Source organism: Diplotaxodon limnothrissa, linkage group LG20, assembly GCF_057381915.1.
Source record: "Diplotaxodon limnothrissa isolate DT_005_m linkage group LG20, D_limnothrissa_male_GT1.1, whole genome shotgun sequence".
Classification (NCBI taxonomy): Eukaryota; Metazoa; Chordata; class Actinopteri; order Cichliformes; family Cichlidae; genus Diplotaxodon; species Diplotaxodon limnothrissa.
This window is the reverse complement of record NC_140615.1, coordinates 23,962,807-23,983,346: the sequence shown is the minus strand read 5'-3', so window position 1 is coordinate 23,983,346 and position 20,540 is coordinate 23,962,807. Positions and strand designations below refer to the sequence as shown.

Sequence of the window (20,540 nt, the reverse complement as noted above, 5' to 3'; positions counted from 1 at the left end):
ATGATGGGCAGCATATACCAGCTGCTTCGCTTGCATCCTGTCAGACCCTGGTGCTGCTCAGAGGAACAATTAAAGCACAGGGGACAGTCATGGCTGTGGACTGTACAACAGCCTGTGGTCGATTCATTCATAAAGCCAGTTTCCACTCTGGGTGATGGCTCCACTGGGCCGGCTGGTTTTCCCATTCACAGACACAGAGATGAGGCTCTACTACATGATTCAGACAGAATTTAGTTGTGGGACTGGAGTGGCTGTGGATAGACTGGGAGACTGGCTCGCTGCCCAACTCACAACACGACTCCCTCTGTTTTGGTGTTTTGTATCGCTTGTAATGGAAGCCGGGTGCCAAGTTAGCCTTTAATTCAGCGCTGAACAGCTTCATAATGCCAGTGTATGGTTTAAGTCTGGAGCTGTCCAGTGCTGAAACGAACCTATACATCAACATTTGTTCTAATTCACTTCTTATCACAAATCTTCTCCTCCAGGCTTTCTTCTCATCTGTCCATCCTCCATCCACCCTGACCTGCTGTGTTGGGGAAACCCCTGATGAGTGGGACCTGTATCCATGAGCCCCGTGCCCCTTCCCCCTCCCTGTCAGGCTTCAGTACCCCCATCTCAGAACCTCCCTATCGAAGACTCGATGGAGACACCCCTGCCTGCACCCCTGAAACTGACCTGACCCCCACACAGTGTGTCCTTCGTAACGTATTGTCCATTGACACCGGCGGACAGGGAGTGCCCGGTGGAAGCAGCCCCACTCCCAGTGATGGACCCTCAGCCCACTTTGACAACAGCGTGCTAAAACTAAATGAACATGAGGCCTGCCAGTGTGGCGGCGGGGCTGAGGCGGGCCACAGTCCGGAGGCTGGTGCTGTTCGGAGCCAGTCGGAGAACATTCGCCTACAATCAGGAAGTGGAGGTTTTTTGGAGGGACTGTTTGGCTGCCTGAAACCAGTCTGGACCATGATTGGAAAGGCCTACTCCACTGAACACAAACATAATCATGAAGGTATGTGCAGATAAGGCGCCACTGTGTCTATGCTCTCTGTTCTTCCACTATGCATGTTAAACATGGCGATTCACCACAGAAAATGAATAGTTTAAGCCTCAACTTGACAGTGGTGGAGGAATGAACCACCAGAAGCAGAGCTGTTATTAGTATTAATTTTGCTTCTTACTTTTTGTTTTCTTGTAAAACATTGGATAATTTGTCCTGGGCCTCATCTGCTTTAATAAAACATGATGAGACAAACAGGTTGGTAGTTGCCGTGTTACCCTTAAACAGTGGATTACATAGCCTTTTCATAAGTTTCTGTGTCAGGTCCTTAACAGTAACTATGGCTGTTGTTAGTTAAATGTGGTGCAGGAAAAAAAAAAAGATATATTTTAGCCCGGGAAATCTAGTGGAGCGAAAGGTTAAAGTGGCAGAAAATAGAAATACTCAAGCATGAGTACCTCAAACTGTACTTAAGAACAGCACTTATAAATGTACTTTTGTATTTTGCAAACCCAGAACTCCATTATTTCCTGCGCTCCCTGACTGCCACTTTGTCCTGCTGGCAGCACGACTGTGCTCGAGTCTGTCAGCCAGGCTCACCCACAGTCATCAGCTAAACTGAGATCTCACAGCTGGTCAGGTGGGAGCATCATGTGCATCTGGCTCCACTGCTGCTGCTGCAGCTCTCAAGAGATCTAAACACTTCAGTGGACCTCATGAAGAATTGATCCAGCTGTCTCTTTTATTCTGTCAAGCTCGTCCATCTTTAGTGACCGTGCTTTCACAGTCGTTTAAGTAAAGTCAGCGTGACGGATGACAGGCAGATTAGACTACAAGTGCTTTCCCCCTATTTTTCTCCTTATCTCTGGATACAAATGCAATGGCCTAGTGGATATGTTGTCAATATCCCACTTGTTTGACCATAGCAGGCACTTTGTATGATGTAACTGTGTCCTGCCAGTTTATTCTAATGTGTAGCATGGATGCACCCCCCCCCCCCCCCCCACCCCCCAAAACAAAACAAAACAAAACAAAACAAAACAAAACAAAACAAAACAAAACAAAACAATCTCTCTGTCCAAGCTGAGAGTAGGTTGCTTTGCCATTATGATGGGTGGAAATCATCTGCTGCAGTGTCTTTGGTATTGTGAATAACTTTTCTGCAGTTGCATACTTGATGAGGTTCACATTGTTTACTTGTTGGTCTGAGTTTAGAGTCCTGGGAGGTTCCATTTGAGGAAATCTCTGACCTGCAGTGGGTGGGCAGCGGTGCACAGGGGGCCGTCTTCCTTGGCAAGTTCCACGGAGAAGAGGTGGCTGTGAAGAAAGTGCGGGACATCAAAGAGACTGAGATCAAACATCTCCGCAAACTCAAGCATCCCAACATTATTACTTTCAAGTGAGGAAGCTACATCCTTTTTTTTATTATATATATTAGGATATATATCTCCCAGTTATTTAACTCTGATTGCACTTCCCTTTCAGGGGTGTATGCACCCAGGCTCCCTGTTACTGTATCTTGATGGAATATTGTGCTCAAGGGCAGCTGTATGAGGTGCTGAGGGCAGGCCGTAAAATCACACCTTCCCTCCTGGTTGACTGGTCCATGGGCATTGCAGGTGGCATGAACTACCTACACCTCCACAAAATCATCCACAGAGACCTCAAGTCCCCCAAGTAAGACTCAGAAGCACAGCTGGTGTACTGACAGTTTCTTTGATACTAGAGCTTAAATTGTTTATTATGTAATCTCACCTTTCCAGCATGCTGATCACACATGATGACCTGGTGAAGATCTCTGACTTCGGGACTTCAAAGGAGCTCAGTGACAAGAGCACCAAGATGTCGTTTGCCGGCACTGTAGCCTGGATGGCTCCTGAAGTTATTCGGAATGAGCCGGTTTCAGAAAAGGTGGACATCTGGTAAGTCTGGTTAACATTCACACTTTTTTTCCTATAGGCTAGAAAAAGTTGTGCTTCTTCATCGATTACATCGATTTAACAATTATCTTTAAAATACTACACTAAAGAAAATATGCAGATAGCTTGTTGGTATTGTGAATTAATAGTTGAGATATGTTTGAAGCTTGTTTAAAATGCCTTGTTGTGATTCGTATGCATGCATTTTATCTTTTCGTTAAGATATTTTGACCTCAGTGAGATTTCTTGAATAAATAAAGCTTAACTTCTCTTAAAGGTCCTTTGGAGTGGTGCTCTGGGAAATGCTTACAGGAGAGATTCCTTATAAAGACGTCGACTCATCTGCAATCATCTGGGGTGTGGGAAACAACAGCCTTCAGCTCCCCATACCGGAGAGCTGTCCAGATGGCTTCAAGATCCTCCTCAGACAGTGCTGGTGAGCAGCGTCTGGAAATGGGCAGTTGGAATGAAAAAAAAAAATGAGCACAGCAGGGAGGAGAGGACAGATGAGAATAGTAGAGGCGAGGGTTGAAAGTAGTTGTACAGGGAGCTGTAAGTCTGTGGTTTAAGGATTTTATTGATTTTACAGTGCATTGTAAATGTGCACAGCTGTGTTTTCCCATCTTGGATTTGCAGGAACTGTAAGCCCAGAAATAGACCTTCTTTCCGCCAGATCCTTCTTCATCTGGATATAGCGTCAGCCGATGTACTGTCGACTCCTCAAGAAACATACTTCAAGTCTCAGGTAATTTTCAGCTGAATGGAAGGACTTTAAAAAATTAATTACATTTTAAGATACACATATATATACAGAGGTGTGAGCAGTTAAATGAAAAACCAATATAAAGTGCCTTAGTAAGGTGGTGAGCCATTATAATCCACCAGAACTGCTTTAATGCATCTTAACATTGATTCTCAGTTAAATAAAATTCAGTTGTATTTATATAGTGCCACTGTACAAAAGCAGTCTCATCAAAGTGCTTGATGTTGTAAGTTAAAGATGCTGCAATATTAGAGAGAAAATCTCAACAACCCTATGACCAAGCACTTGTGACGGTGGGAGGGAAGAACTCCCTTTTGACAGGAAGAGACCTTAGACAGAACCAGGCACAGTGAGGGGCAATCATCTACCTTGGCCAGTTTGTTGGGTGAAGGTAAAGAGAATAGGAAAAAAAAAGGAGAGGGTAGAAAGAGACCAAAGATTAAACACAAACTGTGGGAGAAATAATTGAGGTTGGTGAGATGCATGAGATCATGAGTGCAAAGAGGAGAGTGAAATGAAAAGAAATGGATCATGGGACGTTCCCCAGCAGCTTAAGCCTATAGAGGTGTTAACTAAGAAACTGTTCAGGGTCACATAATCAAGTCTTAACTATAAGCGTTTTCAAAAAAGAAAGTTTTAATCCCTTTAAAAGCTGAGTGTCTGTCTCCAAGTCTCTTGAACTGTTTTAGACTGATAGAGCACTATTCTGCCAAAGATATTCTCTCATTCGGTGTTTTGATGATGGTGGTTGGAGAGGCTTGTCTACCACACTGGTAGCCCCTCATTGTGATGCTGTAAGAGACCACATCTGTCACGATATAAATGTTTCACCATGCCACCAAAATGCCCATGCATAGCATAGCAGAACCATCAAATCCCTGCTGTAGGCATCAAGGGTTTGGATTTTTCTTTTAATTTGTAGCCCATCTGCATAGACGTAGACAAAGGGACACAACTACATGTGCTTGCAAAGCAATCAGACATTAAATGTACAAAAGAGACCTGATTTTTGAAGTCACCTCTGAGGAGACAGAGCTGGTTAACAGAAATGTACTCTCATCAGGCTGAATGGAGGGAAGAGGTGAAGCAGCACTTTGAGAAGATTAAATCTGATGGCACTTGTCTCCACCGACTCGATGAGGAGCTGATCAACCGACGCCGAGAGGAGCTCAGGTTTGCTTTTTACTGTTAAAATAGTTTCATGCAAAATCAAGGCTTTACAATTAGCAGGCTAAAGATACTGATATTTTACTATGTTAGCTGACATGCAAGAGGCCGCTTCCCCTCTGTCCTATTTCTCGCTGTCAGTCCTTAGTCTGCCCCTGTGAATGAAATAAGTGTCTTGCGTTCACATCTATTGTAGAGCTTTTAGATTCTCTCATGCGGATGCACAGTGACATCAGCAGCTTCTTTTCTTCTCAGGCATGCTCTGGATATTCGTGAGCATTATGAGAGAAAACTGGAGAGGGCTAACAACCTTTACATGGAGCTCAGTGCTGTCATGCTGCAGCTGGAGCTGAAAGAGAAAGAGTTGCAGAGGTGCAAATAAATTCATGAAACCACAGTATATGTTTTTGAAATGCGAGCACCATTTGCAAATACGCCTTAGTGCATTTACACTTTGGTGGCATTTTCTTTCTAGGAGAGAACAGTCTTTGGATAAGAAGTATCCGGGATTGTTCAAGCACCATAGTTCCAGACAGAGCAGCTCGTCAAATTCCATGGACAAACTCATCAAGAAGAGAAACGTCCCACAAAAACTTCCCTCGGGAAAGAGGTGTGAGATTTCATTTTATTGGGTGAAACTGGAATAAATCAGTGAATATTCATCAGCCTTGTGGATTGTAGTTTTTGACTAATCCTTCCCACTCTTTCAGGCCAGACATTCTTAAGTCTGAGGTAATCATTCCCAAAATGGACTCCTCCGTAATGCAAGTCACTATTCCAGCCTGCCCTAACAGGAGCTCCACTTCTCCCAGCCGGTCTCGGAGGGTAAAGACCCGCCATCGTAAGCCCGGTAAGGGCAGCAGTGGGGACCTGGCTGGACTTAAAGCCAATCAATCCTCCCCTAACCGGGACACAACTGCCCAAGTTAACAGTTCTACCACTAACACCTCGAAGCAGCTCCTGGAGCCTTCCGCAGCCCTGCGGGGCCTCAGTCACGAGCAGCAACAGAGGCAGCTATCCTCCTCCAGCCCTGACCTCATCTGCACCACGCTAGAGGCAGACAGCCAAGGAAAAGGGGAGCCCTCTGTGGGTGGGCTGGAGAGAGGAGGGAGCCTTAGTGCCTCTGCAGGTTTAGGGGGGTCAGAGGGAGGGGCGGCCGGTCTGGATGATCTCACAGAAACCCCCCCACGCAGTGACACTCCCAGCGAGGATGCCGCATCATTCCCGTTCTCCAGCAGCCCGGACTCACCGTGTGGGAGGGGGGCGGCAGCAGGACGGGGCTCTCTGGGATCTCCACGCCTTCCTCACGATGGGGAAGATAAAGAGGAGGGAGCAGGTGTTGTGAGGCTGCCCCGGGGAGCATCAGGTGGAATCGGGAGTCAGCACCTCACACCTTCAGCCATTCTGTACAGGGCAGCTATCACACGCAAACAGGTACGGTGCAGGATACCGCTCCTTACTCCTCACTGTCCCCTTGGTGATCGTTTTCACTTGTGCATTTTTCATGTTTCTGACTACAGAGGCGTGGAGTGTCATCAGAAGAGGAGGAGGGTGAAGTTGACAGTGAGGTTGAGTTACCACGAAGACGGTGAGTAACTGTCCTTCATTACTTGAAAATTCCCTCCAGCCATCTTCCCTCTTTAACAAGTTGCTGTTTTATTCAGAGAGCAAATTTATGTCAATCTTTACCAGAATCAGAGATTCTTTTTTTGTTTGTTTGTTTTGTTCCTTCTTAATCGCTCCAGACGCCCGACCAGCATTACCAAGTGCCAGTCGGTGTCTACATTCAGTTCAGAAAATCTGTCTGTATCGGACGGTGAAGAGGGCCACACAACTGACCACTCTCACAGCGGTACTCCCGATGTTGTCAGCACTAACACCGACGACAGGTTGGATGACCGCAGCGACGACCTCCTCTCTCAGGGGTCGGAAATCCCTGTGGACAACACCGACCCTGCCCAGGCTTCTGATGGCCTGTCAGAGAGAGACGGAGCTCTGGGCCAGTCCAAGGCTCAGCTGGATGCCGGGCAGAATCCTAATGAGGTAAAGAAGCTGCACAGAGGACCGCATGTGTCAGCTTTGGTCTTCTCCTTAGACGCGTGTAGCCACTGGTGAAAAGTACGACTCAAAACCTGTACTTGACTATATGCATTTTATTTTATTTCATGTTAGACTACCCTGATACAGTTCAGGGTTATATTTTACTTTTTGCGCAATACAGACTGCCAAAAAAAAAATGTCACACCCAGTGGCAGTGAAAGCAAGGCAACCAGTCTCATCACTTAGCACTAAATGTGCGATCAACTTTTTCATCATAATGATCTAGTTAAATAAAACAAACACACAAAATGAAACTGTCTAAATACAGGGTCTCCCACCACTGCTAAAATTACACTCCAAATTCCGGGTTCCCGTCTTTTATTTCACGCTTCCATTTTTGGATCGTTGACACTGAAATGAGGTTTATGCTCATGTCTGCTGCTGGTCATGCATCGCACACTTTTTTCCTCTTCCTGCTCTTTTTTTAGAGTCGAGCCTTGTGCGATGATTCTGACTGCGACAGTGCTGAGCTGGATCAGTCAGGTAGTGGTGAGCTCAGCCGTCCTCCCAGTGCCGGAGCGTGGGCGCCGCCTTCTCAACCTTATCAGGGGTCTCCACAGGCTCCCCATACAGGACCTCCATAGATCACTGGACACTAGGAAAGATCCAGCTACTCTACAGTGAGCAACCATCACAGGCGTACACCGGTCTGTCAGTGCAGTACATTACTGTTGTCATGAGGGATCACACCTACTACACCACTCAGACTATGACAAGTTGACTTATGGTGTCTCATAAGTTTGTTGGCTGGCAAACCTGCACCAGATGACATAGGACATTTGTCATATCCTGACTTCAGATATTTTGGCAGCTTGTGACATCAGATAAATATCATTTAGGTTCAGTAGGGTTTGATATTTTTTTTCTTTCAGGCAGGATAGTTCCAGTTTGCAAAAACCCTTCCACAGATGCACACGCACGCACAAGAAGATACCACACTCTTAGTCCTTTAAACACTCTAACCTTCACTCTGGGAGCATCCTCCATGGTACTCCACACACTAATGCATTAAATACTAATGAATAATAAATGTAAATATCCATGACATACCACATGAGAAATATCTAACTTTATTTTATTTGTAAGATAAAAATGTAAGACTTAACAGTATGCAGCCCTGTGAACAAAATGCATGACTACATGTTTATAATTTATGGTTCGAATGTGTCCGTTTTATATTTTGTGAAAGTTTACACTTTTTTAATCCTGAAAGTATTAATTGAGTTTTTTTCTCTTTTGTTAATAAATGTTATCACTAAAAAAAAAAAAAAAAAAGAGTCAAAAATGGAATGAAAATACTCATATTGATCGATCATGATGCATAATTTGGGTTCTCAGTAGCTAAAATTTTATTTATTTTTTAAACCCTCCTACTACTGAGTTTCAAATACACATATGACACACTCGAGGTTTTTATAGAGTTTCTAAAAATTTTTGATGGGGTGGGAGGTCTTTTGGTTCACTCGAAATGCACCTCTGCTATTGTATATACTCAGTTAACCAGCTTATTTAGTACATCGAGCTAAAATTCTTGCAAAGACTTCCTTGCAGCACTTTATGGGGTTTTTGTTGAAACTGTTTTCAAAGGCTGTGGATTCAAGTGGAATATCATTGTGGAGAATGTAATTTGTTTGTGGTGTGGGTAAACTATATTTCACTAAAGTTGTGCTTGTCATTTAGCCGGGGTGTATAAAATTATGTAGAAGCGTTTTGGAGGTACCGTCGCCACAAACTGACACAACCAGTTGAATCAGACCCTCCCTAAAACAGTTTTAATATAAACTCAACATTCTAACCTCCAGTAAGGTAGCATTTATTGCAGGACTGTTGCATAAGACTGCATTTGTTTTAGCTATTTGTTCTTAATAAACTGGCAACATATTACTGCTATACCATTTTATGACATTACTGGTGCTAGCAATGTCTGCTTTTAACCATTTCAGCAGTTAAGTGCAGAAGAAATCCACTGTTTTAACACCAAACTGTAGCGCAATGAATGGAGTCGGACTAGTTTTAAAATGTAATTAGTTCAGACGAATCATTTTCTATTTCTACTTCTCAGTTGTTAAAGGCTTATATTCCACCTTTGGCAACATAACAGTTGGCCAGAGAGCTAGGTGTTCTTGTTAGCAGCTGATACCTTTGAAATGAGTTTTCTGGCCTTCTGCAGGTATTTCTTCTTCTGTGTTCACATGACTTGCTGAACCAGAATTAGAATGACTACGTGTGATAGTTTTCTTTGATGCTAACTAAAAGCGCGCCCTTGAGGTAGTGTCTTGTTTAAGTATAGGATTCTGCATTCAGGTCATACTGAATAAATCTTATATGTGCAGACATGCATGGAAAACTCCTGACGGTTGACCTAATGTGGAGTCATAAAGAGTTTGATTTAAGCCTGTTGGTGTGACTGCATGGTTTAGCACCAGAGGTGGGGATCGCACAGTATATTACCGTAAGATACAATCATGATACCAGTTGTATCGTGAAACATTCTGCAATACTTAATATGTTGCAAGACAATCATCTATGATACAGGATCATATCTGTGTAAATCAGAAAGAACTAAAGAAAAAAAATACCCCCTAAAAAATATCAATCATTCACTTGTTTTTAGTTTCTAATAATTAGCTTTATTACTTTAATAAAGTGTCCGTTTATTTGAGTAGCTATATGATTTGCTTTCCTCTTCTGTTATTTCTCCTAAGTTTCTTTTCATTCGATAAGCGGCATCATGAAGAGTCACAAAGGACTCCAGTGTGTCAAACGACTGAGCAAAATCCAGTTACAGCGCCTGCATATGTAATTAAAAAAAAAATGCTGATATTTGTGGCGTTCAAAACGGGCAAAAATCTCAGCTTTGTAGTGCTTCTAAAGTAGCTAATGTTGGATCACTAAATAAACTACAAATAGTAGCCCGATGTGTGCACGTTCTGTGTGACAGATCTCACTATTCATTAGGCGGTCCAACATGCTGGCTCACAAAGCAGCGCACTTAAAAATAAATAAATCATCCATTACACACGGTAGCTTCTTTCAAACTAGTTCATCTTTGTTTAGCGTTCTTTCATCAGGCATAGTTTGCACAATACTGTACTATACCCCATGGAGGTTTGGTGGCAAAGTGCACAAGAGATTATATTATGCATAGATATAAAGGAAAATAAATAGGACTTATCACATCAAAAATTTAATATTATTGTTTCAAATACTGGTAAATATATTTGTGACCCTTACAGATGTGACTTTTTTTTTTTGCCTCTTTAAAGAGAGCCCCCACCTAACTCGAACCCAGGACATTTGGTTCCAGTGAATCTTTGACTTGTAAGAGAAAGCAATTTGATTTGTTGCTTGATGTGTAAATGCAGCAGAAAACCGAAAAGCAGCAGCTCTCATCCACGAAACCTAAATAGACTGATTTGTGAAATCGGTGGAGTACCATGCAGTAATGAACCAAAAGGCCTCCGGTTGTTCAGGATGTTGGCAGGCTTCATAAAAACCTCATCTGTTCCTTTTACCCTTTAAGATTACTGCAGAAGTACCCAGATAAAGAATAGAGCACTTCTCTGTGATGGTTACTAGTAGAACAGTAAGTATCCTTTGGAGTTTGAATAGAAATGTTTTGTTTTTATACAGCATTGCACATTGTACTTGTAACATAGGAATTATATCAAAAGCAAAATATTATGAGCAACAATAAATAATGTATTGGTTACAAAAAACAAAGCTGGGTGTGATGTTTGTTTTAAAAGACAGGTCATGCTATAGCTACAGTTTGTGCTGTCGTTGCATCAAAGACTGCTCAACAAGAAATAAATGACTTTTCAATCTCTTTGAGCATGTCCAAAGTGTGCCCGTGTTAATTTATGACAAATTCGCTTGCTCGCCTCTGTACACCACAGTGCATTTTATATCATAATGTAGTATAGACTCGAGGGGTTTAACAAAAGTATTGACCTCAACATCAAGGTGAAGAAATTTTGCAAATGTGATAACTCAAGAAGGATGTCACCTAGCATTTTGAAACAGATACCATAGGTGCTTCTACTTGGGAGGCTGAGGGGAAGCACTGACCAGTATTTTCATGCAGTCTTTTATTTCAGTGCATGGGAAGAAGACCATCAACGGGCTGAAAGAAAACAAAACTAAAAAAAAAGAAGAATGGGCACAAACTTTAGCAGTCGTCAAATCAAATCAAATATTTGGTCAAGAAAAAAAAAAAAAAAAAAAATTGTCTTGAAAGAAAGAAAATTGGGCATTTATTAAGGCCTAAAATCAAGAGATCGCATTAAGGTGCAAAGCATTTGTTATACTCAAAAACAGCAAGGCCAGATTAGATTTAGCCAGAAAACTTCTAAAAGAGCAAACACTTTTGGATGGGAAAAAAAAAAAAAACAAACAAAAAAAAACCCAAAACAAAAAAGTCTGAAATGAAACCAACTTGCACCAGAATGATGGGAAGAGAAACAGGTGGAGACAGTGTTATGGCAATGACATGAATGGCTCCCAGTGGAACCGGGTCACCAGCGGTTATTAATAATGTGACTGCTGACAGAAGTAGCAGGATGAATTCTGTAGCATACAGGGCTCCACTCTTTGCTCAGAACACAGCACGGTATACTTTGTGCAATGACTCAAAAGTAAAAACACCCACAAACATGGGTCAACTGAAGGTGGCTGTAATAAAGGCCTCTCAAGGCATGACACATTATTTGGTAATGCCCATGGGTTCTAGACTTCAGGCAGAAGTCCCCCCCCCCGATCCACCCCTTTTCCCTTTGATTGCCTTGTATTTTAAAAAAAGTCTCAATCCCCATGAGATGGTACCAAAAAGGAAAAAGAAGAACAAAAGGACTGTTTAAGCATTTCACATCTTTTATTTCTGCATTTCATTTCTTCAACAATTTAATTGCACCCAGATCTACAATATTTCGAAAACGTGCACAAAAACGTGAGTTTCTTCATCCTGCAAAGAATAATAAAAAATAAAATCTGACCCAGGCAAAAAAGATAGCAGGAAACTAGTGTTAATTCTATAATTCTCCTTCTAATTAATCATAATTTAATACCTCAGCATAATATACTTAAAGACCAATATGTCTTGTAGTTTTGCCCCTTGCAGCATTCCCCCTCCCTGCAGTTAAAAAAAATATTTCTCTATTTAAAACAAACATTTCAATGTTATTATCATCACCACCATGGTCTTAGTAATTTAAGAGAAAAGAATATATTTTCCTCTTATTTAAGCCCACTCCTCATAACCAAAGCCCACCCACCCTTATCAGAATCCAATACACAACAATGCTCAAAATCCCAGGGTCTGCACTACGAAGCAGGTTCAGCATACCTACGATGCCTTCTTACTGTCCGACTATAACAGACATCATGCCACGATATCAATGTGGTAAGTCAAAGCTTTTTCTGAATATAGCAATGAGCCACAAAATTCTTAACTATAATCCCCAAACAAATATGTGAGTTTCTGCAGCCAAAGCCGGTAAAAGCTTTGTGTAAATGAGTAAGATAGGCTCATTAATATCACTGCCCTATCATTAAGGCACGAGTAGATCTATCATTACAAATGTTTATTCCAATAAACTGATGTGTTCCTCAGACGTCATCTTATGGCAAATGAGACATTTTAGCATTTTTGTTTCAAGCTGCAAACCTGGTGGCATCAACAAGCCTTGGAAGCATGTAAAGCACAAACAGAAAAACATAATTCAAACCTGTATGTGCGCTGTACTCGTCAGAAAACGCTACTGAGGTTAGACCGTCTCAGAACACCCCTTACCTCATAAGATCCAGTCTACCCAAAGGTATCTTCTAAAACCAGTTAATTACTCAAAACCGATTGACCAGTTGATGCTTTTATATATGCTGATCTGTTACCTCATGCATGTGTGTGGTCCAAGTTATCACTGCAATGTGTCCCATTAAGGAACTGAACTACTGTGTAACCTTCAGATCCCAAGATTACCTGGCGTTATGACGCTAACCACAAATCCCGCTTCGTAGTGCAGGCCTCTGGTTCAAGAAATAAAACGGATGGAAATACAGGAATGACACAAAATAATTACTCAGCAAATTAGAGGTGAGACATGATGTAGCTTAAAAAATTCTCATCTGAACCCGCACTAGACAAGGGGTAAATTACCTTCGGACTAAAAGGTTTTCCCTGCATACACCTTCAGCTGAAGATCACTTAGACCCAGTGAGACCCGTTAAACCCACAATGCCTCATTCAGGAAGTACAGCCTCAAACAGAAGATGGCAAATACCAACAAATTCTACTCATTCGAGGAGCTGTGTATTAAATAAAAATAAATAGATATTTAAAAGGAAGGGAAAGAACAGTCCATCTATAATGTTATTGTGTGTTTTTTTTCTTCATTTTTACATTTTCTAAGAAAAATCTGACATAAGAAAAACATTATTTATGCCTTTTCAGATTTTTCTAAAATTTTACCTACAGTATATCAAGAAGATCATACAGATATACAGCAAAATAAGAGGGAAAAATACAACAGAAGGAGTCCTTAAAAACTATATGCAAAGGGAATTTAAAAACATAATAAATAAATAAAATACCAATATCATGATAATGGTGTAATTACAACTGAGTAGGTGTCTAACCAAAGCAGAGGAGAAAACAGTGAGTTTATAGTACTTGGTTTTTGCATTAAGTTCAATAAGGGACCTCTTGGTAAAAAGTAGGGGGAGGGGTTACGTTAGGTGCTGATGAAGATCTCCATGTCAGTTGGCTGCGAGTCCAGTAGCTTCAGATGACAGCCTGAGCAGAAAACAGAAAAATCCAACACTGTTTAAAACAAACAAGTTAGATTATCAGTAACACATGTTGCTGTATCTGAAAACTAATTTAAAAAAAAGTCTCAGACTTGTGGACAATCTGAGTGAGTGAAGATGGACGATTTCTGCTATCGTTTTACAGAAGGTCTTTTGACTGGCAGTTTGAGTTAAGCAGGATGAGATTTTTCCACAGAATACACTTGATTATCAAACTGCCCATCTATCAGGAAATCAACACCTGCTTCCAGCAAACTGATGTGCTATATGTCCTGATAATGAACTGTGTGACCCCACTTCTTACTTTAAAAAAAAAAAAAAAAAAAAAAAAAAATCACCCTGCTTAGCTGCAGAATTCAAATACACTGCTGCTGGAGAATTGGGGGTGCGAAAAATGATTTTAGTTTACCAATTACAGCAGGATAATTGGACCGTTATGTCACAATGTTCTTTGAAAACATAATAAACAGGAGCCACACTGGCTGCAAATAAAATGTTGGTCAGGCAAAAGCGAATCCATCAATAATTGTGTGGTAGTGATGGCAGTGATCAACCCAACTCTGCTACAGATTTTGTTTGTTTGTACATTTTAGACTACATACACTTATATCTCATGGGTTTGTGCACATAATGGACAAACAGCTGTTCGAATGGTAAAATCCTGTGTTTTTGGCCCGTTCTGTCAGCCCTAGATTCTAGTGGGACAGTGTCACAGCTGGAAGAGGGGGTAATGAAATTATTACGAGAGCTGTAGTAATGAAGTGACTGTTAAAAACTGCCAGTAGTCCAATTCTAATAAATCTTCGGTAACCTAATTAAACGAGAAGCACTCCTCGTCTTTCCTCTTGTGTGAGGAATCCATTGCTTCTGATTGATACTAGTTGGTCAAGTGGACAAATGGTAGGAAAACTCAATCTCCATTAATGTGTTTCAAAACTGACCAGCTGCACAATGTCAGAATTTAAAAACAGACAGCGAGAGAGCGCCATCTTCTTTCCATTTTGCTCTAGCCTGTGGCTATTTTCTTACCGGGCATTGATCAGGTACTCAGCCAGGCTGATACTGGCGTGGGAGCCAGTAATGGTGACCTGTCTGTCAGTTGAGCCCTCCACAGGGTTGGCAATCTTGATCTGAGCCCCTGACATCTGACGGATCTCATTGATCTTTGCGCCCTGACGGCCGATGATACAGCCAATGAGCTGGGGAAGAAGAATTACGTGACACTATGTCAATACTTTCACTGCAATAAAATAAATAAAAATAAAAGGTTGCCAATTCAAACAAAATGAGCTACTCAGAAAATCAGCAAGTTTCTCTGTTAAGAAAAAAAAATTAAAGTCACATTAATTTTGACTTACATCGTTTGGAATGGTCAGCTCATGAGAGCCAGTTTGTGCAGAGGCATCCATCCCAGCTGAAAGAACACAAGAGTGAGTTGATTGCATGGATTAACAGAAACAGACAGCAATCAAATTCCTCCTCACAGGAAGTACACCTACCCTGGAAGCCCTGGTTGCTGTGTGCAATGGGGAAGGGGCTCTGCTGCATGGCCAGCTGGTGAAGTTTGGTGAGCTGTTGAAACAAAAAAAGAAAGATACGTAGAGCACAGACAGACAAGGATGTGTTAAGAAACACTGAAAATAAACTTTAAGACTGAAATGTTCTTTCCCTTGTGTAAGTGGTGGTTGTGATAATGAGTGGAAATCATGAAATTGTGAAATGAAAAATGGGATCAATGATTTTGCTTTAAGATATTTATGTTAGGATTTGAATCTATAATCTTTGGAACTGTTAAATGGATGTGCATCTCAAGCAGTGGTGGCTGTGGGAAGGGCAGCAGGGAAAAAAAAAAAAAAAAGTCAAGAGGGATGAAATAAAAAGGTGGTATGGCTTCCCCGGACCGAAGTTGCAAATATATTGGATCACTTACAGAGGGCCCCTCACTTACATCAGGCTGTGGAATGGCGTGCTGCCCTTGGACAGCGTAAGCCTGCAAGGAGAGAATAGCACTTAGGAGGGTGTGGCAGTGTGACATGGTGCACTCCAATATCCATCAGTCCTCTGTTCTTGCTACAAGGAGCAATGCCAGGCATGCTACTAGAATAGCATTTCCATAACTAAACTCTGTTAAAATAAAAGTGTTTAAAAAAAGAAGAAAAAAAAAAAAAAAAAAAAAGTACTTTTATTACTTTACCTGACCACCTGCAAAGATGACAGGAGACCCTGAGGGTTTGGGTCTGTATGGGATGGTCACTCCTTTTGGTGGAGACTAGAAAAACAGAAATATTCACCTTTAACTATCAATAACTACGTAAAGTATCAGTGTCCAGAGCCCATTTACAAAATCATAAAAATCAGGATTACATTAAACAATGTTTGTACCTCAAGCATGACAATGCAGATCTGCTTGACACACTCAATAATGGACTGTGGAGTCCCTGCAACGGTGATGGCACGTTCTGTTGAGTTGGGTAACATGTCCCCTGCTACTTGTACCTGAGCTCCTGCAGACTACAAAGTCACAGCAAGAATTACAACACCGATCAGGGGAAAACAACAACAACAAACAAAACCCACAACAGGATCTGAAATTCATACAAGACTAAAATACAGCAGACAAACCTCTCTGATTTCTTTGATCTTGCAGCCACCTTTACCAATGAGTGAGCCGCACTGGCTGGCGGGTACAACGAGGCGCATGGTGACTGGTGGTTTGCTGGTGGCTGTACTGTTAGTCATCGAAGTGCTGATGTCCTGTAGGGGAAGCGGATACAACAGGAGGCTTTAGAAAGTGGCACTTGTATAGCCGCTACGTCTTTAACGTAAGATACAACAAACAATTCTAACCTCCTCCAGTTTCTCTATGATCATGGAAAAGGCTTTAAAGATAGAGGTGGTAGGTCCCGCGAGAGTTATGATCCTCTCTGGGCAGTTCCCCTCTGAGATGTTGATACGTGCACCACTCTGCAAAGAGACAGGGAAAAAAAAAAAAAAAATTGAATCAGTTGCTTTGTTGTCATATGATGCATGCGTCACAGTAAATGTTGACATGTTCTTTCCTGATTGTTGGAAAAAGACAGACTTACCTCCTCTCTCATCTTTTTAACAGACTCTCCTTTCTGTAGATAAAGAATACAAAACAATATTTACAAAACACACCAAGGGACATGCCACAGTTAGCATCGTTCTGGCAGTAAAACCAGCTTACCTTGCCAATAATGCTTCCAACCTCCTACAGAAGATGACAACAAAAGTTTGTGTTAAAACAATACTTTGCGGTTTTCTTTTTTTTTTTACTACAGCTAGATTAATTTTAAGGAATAAATGCAGACTTTAAGATCCTTATAGAATCTAAACCTTATATCAGTGCTGGAATGTTGGGGTTTTTGCACACCTGAATCACATGCAAGCCTTTACAGCCATATAAATAGTTACAATAATCCCAAAAACCTGTGCTGACCTACTTTTTCACCCAACACACCAAAAACTGATCTGCAATCAATAAGGGGTTTGATAACAGCTTTTGATATCTTTTCAGTCTATCCATAGTTGCATGCAGTCACACTCACCTTCCCATGCATGAGAAGCCTGATGGTTAAGGTGACATTAAGTCCTCCTTCAACCAAACTGGAGTCCATTGCAGCAGCTGAATCCAACACACACTCGCACGCGCTCTCAACACTGGCCAACAAAGTGAGTCTTTGGTCACTGGCTGAACGTCTGCAACAGAGTGGAAAAATTAACAGTCAGAGACAAGCGTAGTTGGTGGAAAGTGTGAGGCCATCTGCTGTCAATGCAAATCAGTGAAGTGATGCGGGCAGTGCACATCTTGTAGACTTTAACGCCGTTTTCCAGCCACGTCGAAAGAAAGACGTTTCAGTTCGGTAATTGACATTAGACTGGCCCGAGTCCACTCATTCACTGTGCACAATGACCCACTGTCTCTCGGCGGTCGTGTCTATTTTCTGGCATTCTACAGCGGTGGCGACATCTCTTTAACTCTTGTAGTCAACACAAGCTGCTCAAAACAATCATTTAAAAAAATCACCGTAGCTTTAAATAAACTTCACAACCAAGCTAGCAAGAGAAAGCTAACAGCGTGACGTTATGGCATCAAATCCTGTTTGAAATGAGCATCCCAGCTAGTCACGCAAACGAGGGTAAGAGGAAGTTAGCTGCACCAAAACATTTTTCCACTCAAAACACTCGCTTTTAGCTACATGTACAGATTGAGTGCTAACAGATTTAACCATTCTATCTTAAAAAATATATAGCATTTCGAAGCTAACTCCTGCTCCACCATCAAGCTAAAAATACAAATCAGTGATTTTCCATCCAGCACGCTAGCGTTAGCATTCAGCAACTAGTCGGATCCCGCGGCCTACGAACCGCACCGAGTTATCCCTGTCCTTCACTCCTAGGGGAAAAACACACATATACACAAAGCTGGAAGACTTACCGGAACCGTCCCTGGAAGTGTGTTCAGGGGGTGGGTAGGGTGGCAAGGGTAGAAGGGGAGAGGTTCGGGAGGGAGTTTTAAAAGGATCTGGGGAAGAGGGAAGCGACGCCGCTTTTCGATCGGACTCCACTCTCCTCCTCTGCTTCGCACAAAAGACAAAACGCGTTCAACTCTGACCCCTTTAATGCCCCGCCCCCTCAACTAGGTCAGCCCCGCCCATTGACGTGATATAGGGCTTCGGAGTTGACGTCACGCCGCAATGCATTGTGGGAGCGCGGCGGCATTTTCGGGGTCTACGAATCAAATCAAACACACTGTGTTGGAACGACGATTACAAGATGCTTAAAAGCAGCTTAAAAGAGAATGGACTGTATAGAGACCGATTGCGTCCAGAGGCGAAGCGGCGGTACTTGCAGAAAATAGCGTGCATTGGAAATGTGGACCCGTATGAAATACGGCCGTGGAGTAGAAACCCTGAAGACCAACCGCTATTGACGTAGCCTGATATATTTCATACCTTATCTGTGGAGTCAGCGCGTACAAGTCGTCATTCAATCAAAGGTAAGTCAGCTCGAGTACAGCGAGTGAAATGCGTTTGATTTCCCTGCAAACATTCAGATTACTGCAGCATAAATTCATTCATGAGGGGAAATTACAGTGAGAACATGTGGAGACTGTTAGGTGGATAACATAGTGAGTTCAGTGCATTGATGAGACACTGTCCTGAAGGATTTAGTTATTCTCTATGGTTAAAGAAATTGCAATGATTTATTAATGTTTATTATAAATAATTCTAATTATACATCTTGCTTCCATATTTGTATCTTGTGTCACTAAAAATACATTTTATTTTAGTTTTATACTTTGATTAATGACCTGCAGAATCTCCTTAACATATTAAGTGATTCATAATTGTCACTTTATGCTTTCTCCATCTCTAAAGTGATGACATCCTTGCATTACATACTTTAGGTTCATTTTCTGCAGGCAGGTTTCTGACAGAACAGACAGATTTAGACTATAACATGCAGCGTTCTATAGATGGACACATAAAGAAATGAAAAATCACATGTATGTGCTAACTTTCTTGACACTTTGTTACATTTATGATAAAGTAGATTAAACACATTTGTGTCGGCCTTGGCTCATAGTTCTTGTCTTTAAATGAACTTTGTCTGTGTGTGTTTCAGGTGCTGCACTCTAAGACTGAATGAACCAGCATTGCAGCGATGGGTCACTGTGAGCATCACAGGGAAGGTTGAAGCCGCCCGCTGCACCTGTATGGCCGGAGTCGCAGAGACCTGCACCCACGTCGCTGCTCTTCTGTCTAAAGTAGACGGAACAGTGTTGATCCGTGGCACAAGGACTGTTACAGATGAACCTGCATACTGGGTTTTGCCTGGTAATAATACCAAGATACACCCAGAGGTTGGCCATAAGATAGACGACTTCTCTTCAGCTGCCCAAAAAAAGGCTCTTGATCAAAACATTCACAGACCATCTGTAGTGACAGGTAAAAGGAGCTGTCCTCAAAAAAGAAAAACCCCACCTGCTACTGTGGAGGAGTTGTCACTGCTATAATGCCATCATGTTTTATCTAGGGGTCTAGATGTATGCCTGTAGTGCACTGCTGTGTAAATAATTTGCATTTACTGAATATGTACTGACTGAGTCCCACTGTTCAAAAGTTGAATAAAGAAACTAAATTATTTTGCCTTTTTTTTTTTTTTTTTTTTAATTAAAACCACTTTATAGAACATCACATCGGTAACAGTGTAGAATCCATGTCATTTACAGTTTACAAATGACAAAATGTTTACACCAAATCATGAGTGTTTACATGATATCACCCACTACTAACATTACTTTATTTACTGTATCTTTTGAAAAAATAACAGCACAAGACTTAAGAACATTTAACAGGAGCAGGTTTCATTCTTCTCTGGTTTTATTATCACACTGTTCACCAAACGCAGCAAACCTTCACCATCTTATCCAGAAGGGTCACCTCTTCACCCTCACATGGAAGAAGTAATCTGATTGGCATGGTGGTTTGTTTGAAGCAGGTCCCTCGTGTAGCGCTGGAAACCAGTCATGATGTTTCATCCATTTCATCGGCTGGTTTGCTGCAATAATGCCAAATAATTAGCAACTCTATAAATAGACGGTAGTTCTGCAAAATCACTCAGTAGGATGTTTGTTCTAATTTGCTATGAGCTCAGAGCGCATCGAAAATGAAACTAATAGGCTATAAAGAGAGATATGAACATATTTAGAACTTACCGGAATGAAAATGTCTGGAGCACCAACAGATATTTGGAGATGGAAGAG

The 20,540-nt window shown here is 41.7% G+C and overlaps 2 protein-coding genes across 5 annotated transcripts; one reads left to right on the top strand and one right to left on the bottom strand.

The window, feature by feature from the left end:
* The first annotated feature begins 546 nt into the window (after window positions 1-546).
* map3k12 (mitogen-activated protein kinase kinase kinase 12) lies at window positions 547-7,530 on the top strand. Of its 2 annotated transcripts, none has more exons than XM_085344482.1 (13): window positions 547-1,009; window positions 2,213-2,396; window positions 2,483-2,674; window positions 2,761-2,919; window positions 3,194-3,352; window positions 3,553-3,661; window positions 4,743-4,852; window positions 5,102-5,218; window positions 5,322-5,456; window positions 5,557-6,280; window positions 6,367-6,434; window positions 6,592-6,889; window positions 7,375-7,530. In XM_085344482.1, exons 1-13 carry the CDS (start codon window positions 547-549, stop codon window positions 7,528-7,530), a joined length of 2,874 nt encoding a protein of 957 aa, XP_085200608.1. The 2 variants fall into 2 exon arrangements, with proteins under 2 accessions (XP_085200608.1, XP_085200607.1); XM_085344481.1 differs by having other exon boundaries at window positions 547-1,013; window positions 2,208-2,396; window positions 5,322-5,465; window positions 5,548-6,280.
* Window positions 7,531-11,830: 4,300 nt separating this feature from the next.
* On the bottom strand, window positions 11,831-18,366 carry LOC146610954 (poly(rC)-binding protein 2-like). Of its 3 annotated transcripts, none has more exons than XM_085345441.1 (13): window positions 18,210-18,366; window positions 17,320-17,470; window positions 16,959-16,982; window positions 16,837-16,869; window positions 16,598-16,714; window positions 16,373-16,504; window positions 16,133-16,261; window positions 15,945-16,019; window positions 15,681-15,740; window positions 15,250-15,322; window positions 15,109-15,164; window positions 14,780-14,949; window positions 11,831-13,736 (listed from the first exon to the last, which is right to left on the bottom strand). In XM_085345441.1, the coding sequence occupies exons 2-13, from the start codon at window positions 17,386-17,388 to the stop codon at window positions 13,700-13,702; spliced, it is 975 nt and encodes a 324-aa protein (XP_085201567.1). In that variant the 5' UTR covers window positions 17,389-17,470; window positions 18,210-18,366; the 3' UTR covers window positions 11,831-13,699. The 3 variants fall into 3 exon arrangements, with proteins under 3 accessions (XP_085201567.1, XP_085201568.1, XP_085201569.1); XM_085345442.1 differs by having other exon boundaries at window positions 15,699-15,740; XM_085345443.1 differs by lacking the exon at window positions 11,831-13,736 and having other exon boundaries at window positions 14,776-14,949; window positions 15,699-15,740.
* Between the last annotated feature and the right edge of the window lie 2,174 nt (window positions 18,367-20,540).

Excerpts from the sequence above, each read along its gene's own strand:
- LOC146610954 (XM_085345441.1), bottom strand. The coding sequence starts at position 17,388 with ATGGACTCCAGTTTGGTTGAAGGAGGACTTAATGTCACCTTAACCATC. Across the intron at positions 15,741-15,944 it reads TCATCTTTGCAGGTGGTCAG|GCTTACGCTGTCCAAGGGCA; the intron begins GTAAAGTAATAA and ends CTCTCCTTGCAG. Across the intron at positions 15,323-15,680 it reads ATGTAAGTGAGGGGCCCTCT|CTCACCAAACTTCACCAGCT; the intron begins GTAAGTGATCCA and ends TTGTTTCAACAG.
- map3k12 (XM_085344481.1), top strand. The coding sequence starts at position 547 with ATGAGTGGGACCTGTATCCATGAGCCCCGTGCCCCTTCCCCCTCCCTG. Across the intron at positions 1,014-2,207 it reads AAACATAATCATGAAGGTAT|TTTAGAGTCCTGGGAGGTTC; the intron begins GTGCAGATAAGG and ends TGTTGGTCTGAG. Across the intron at positions 4,853-5,101 it reads CGACGCCGAGAGGAGCTCAG|GCATGCTCTGGATATTCGTG; the intron begins GTTTGCTTTTTA and ends TTTTCTTCTCAG.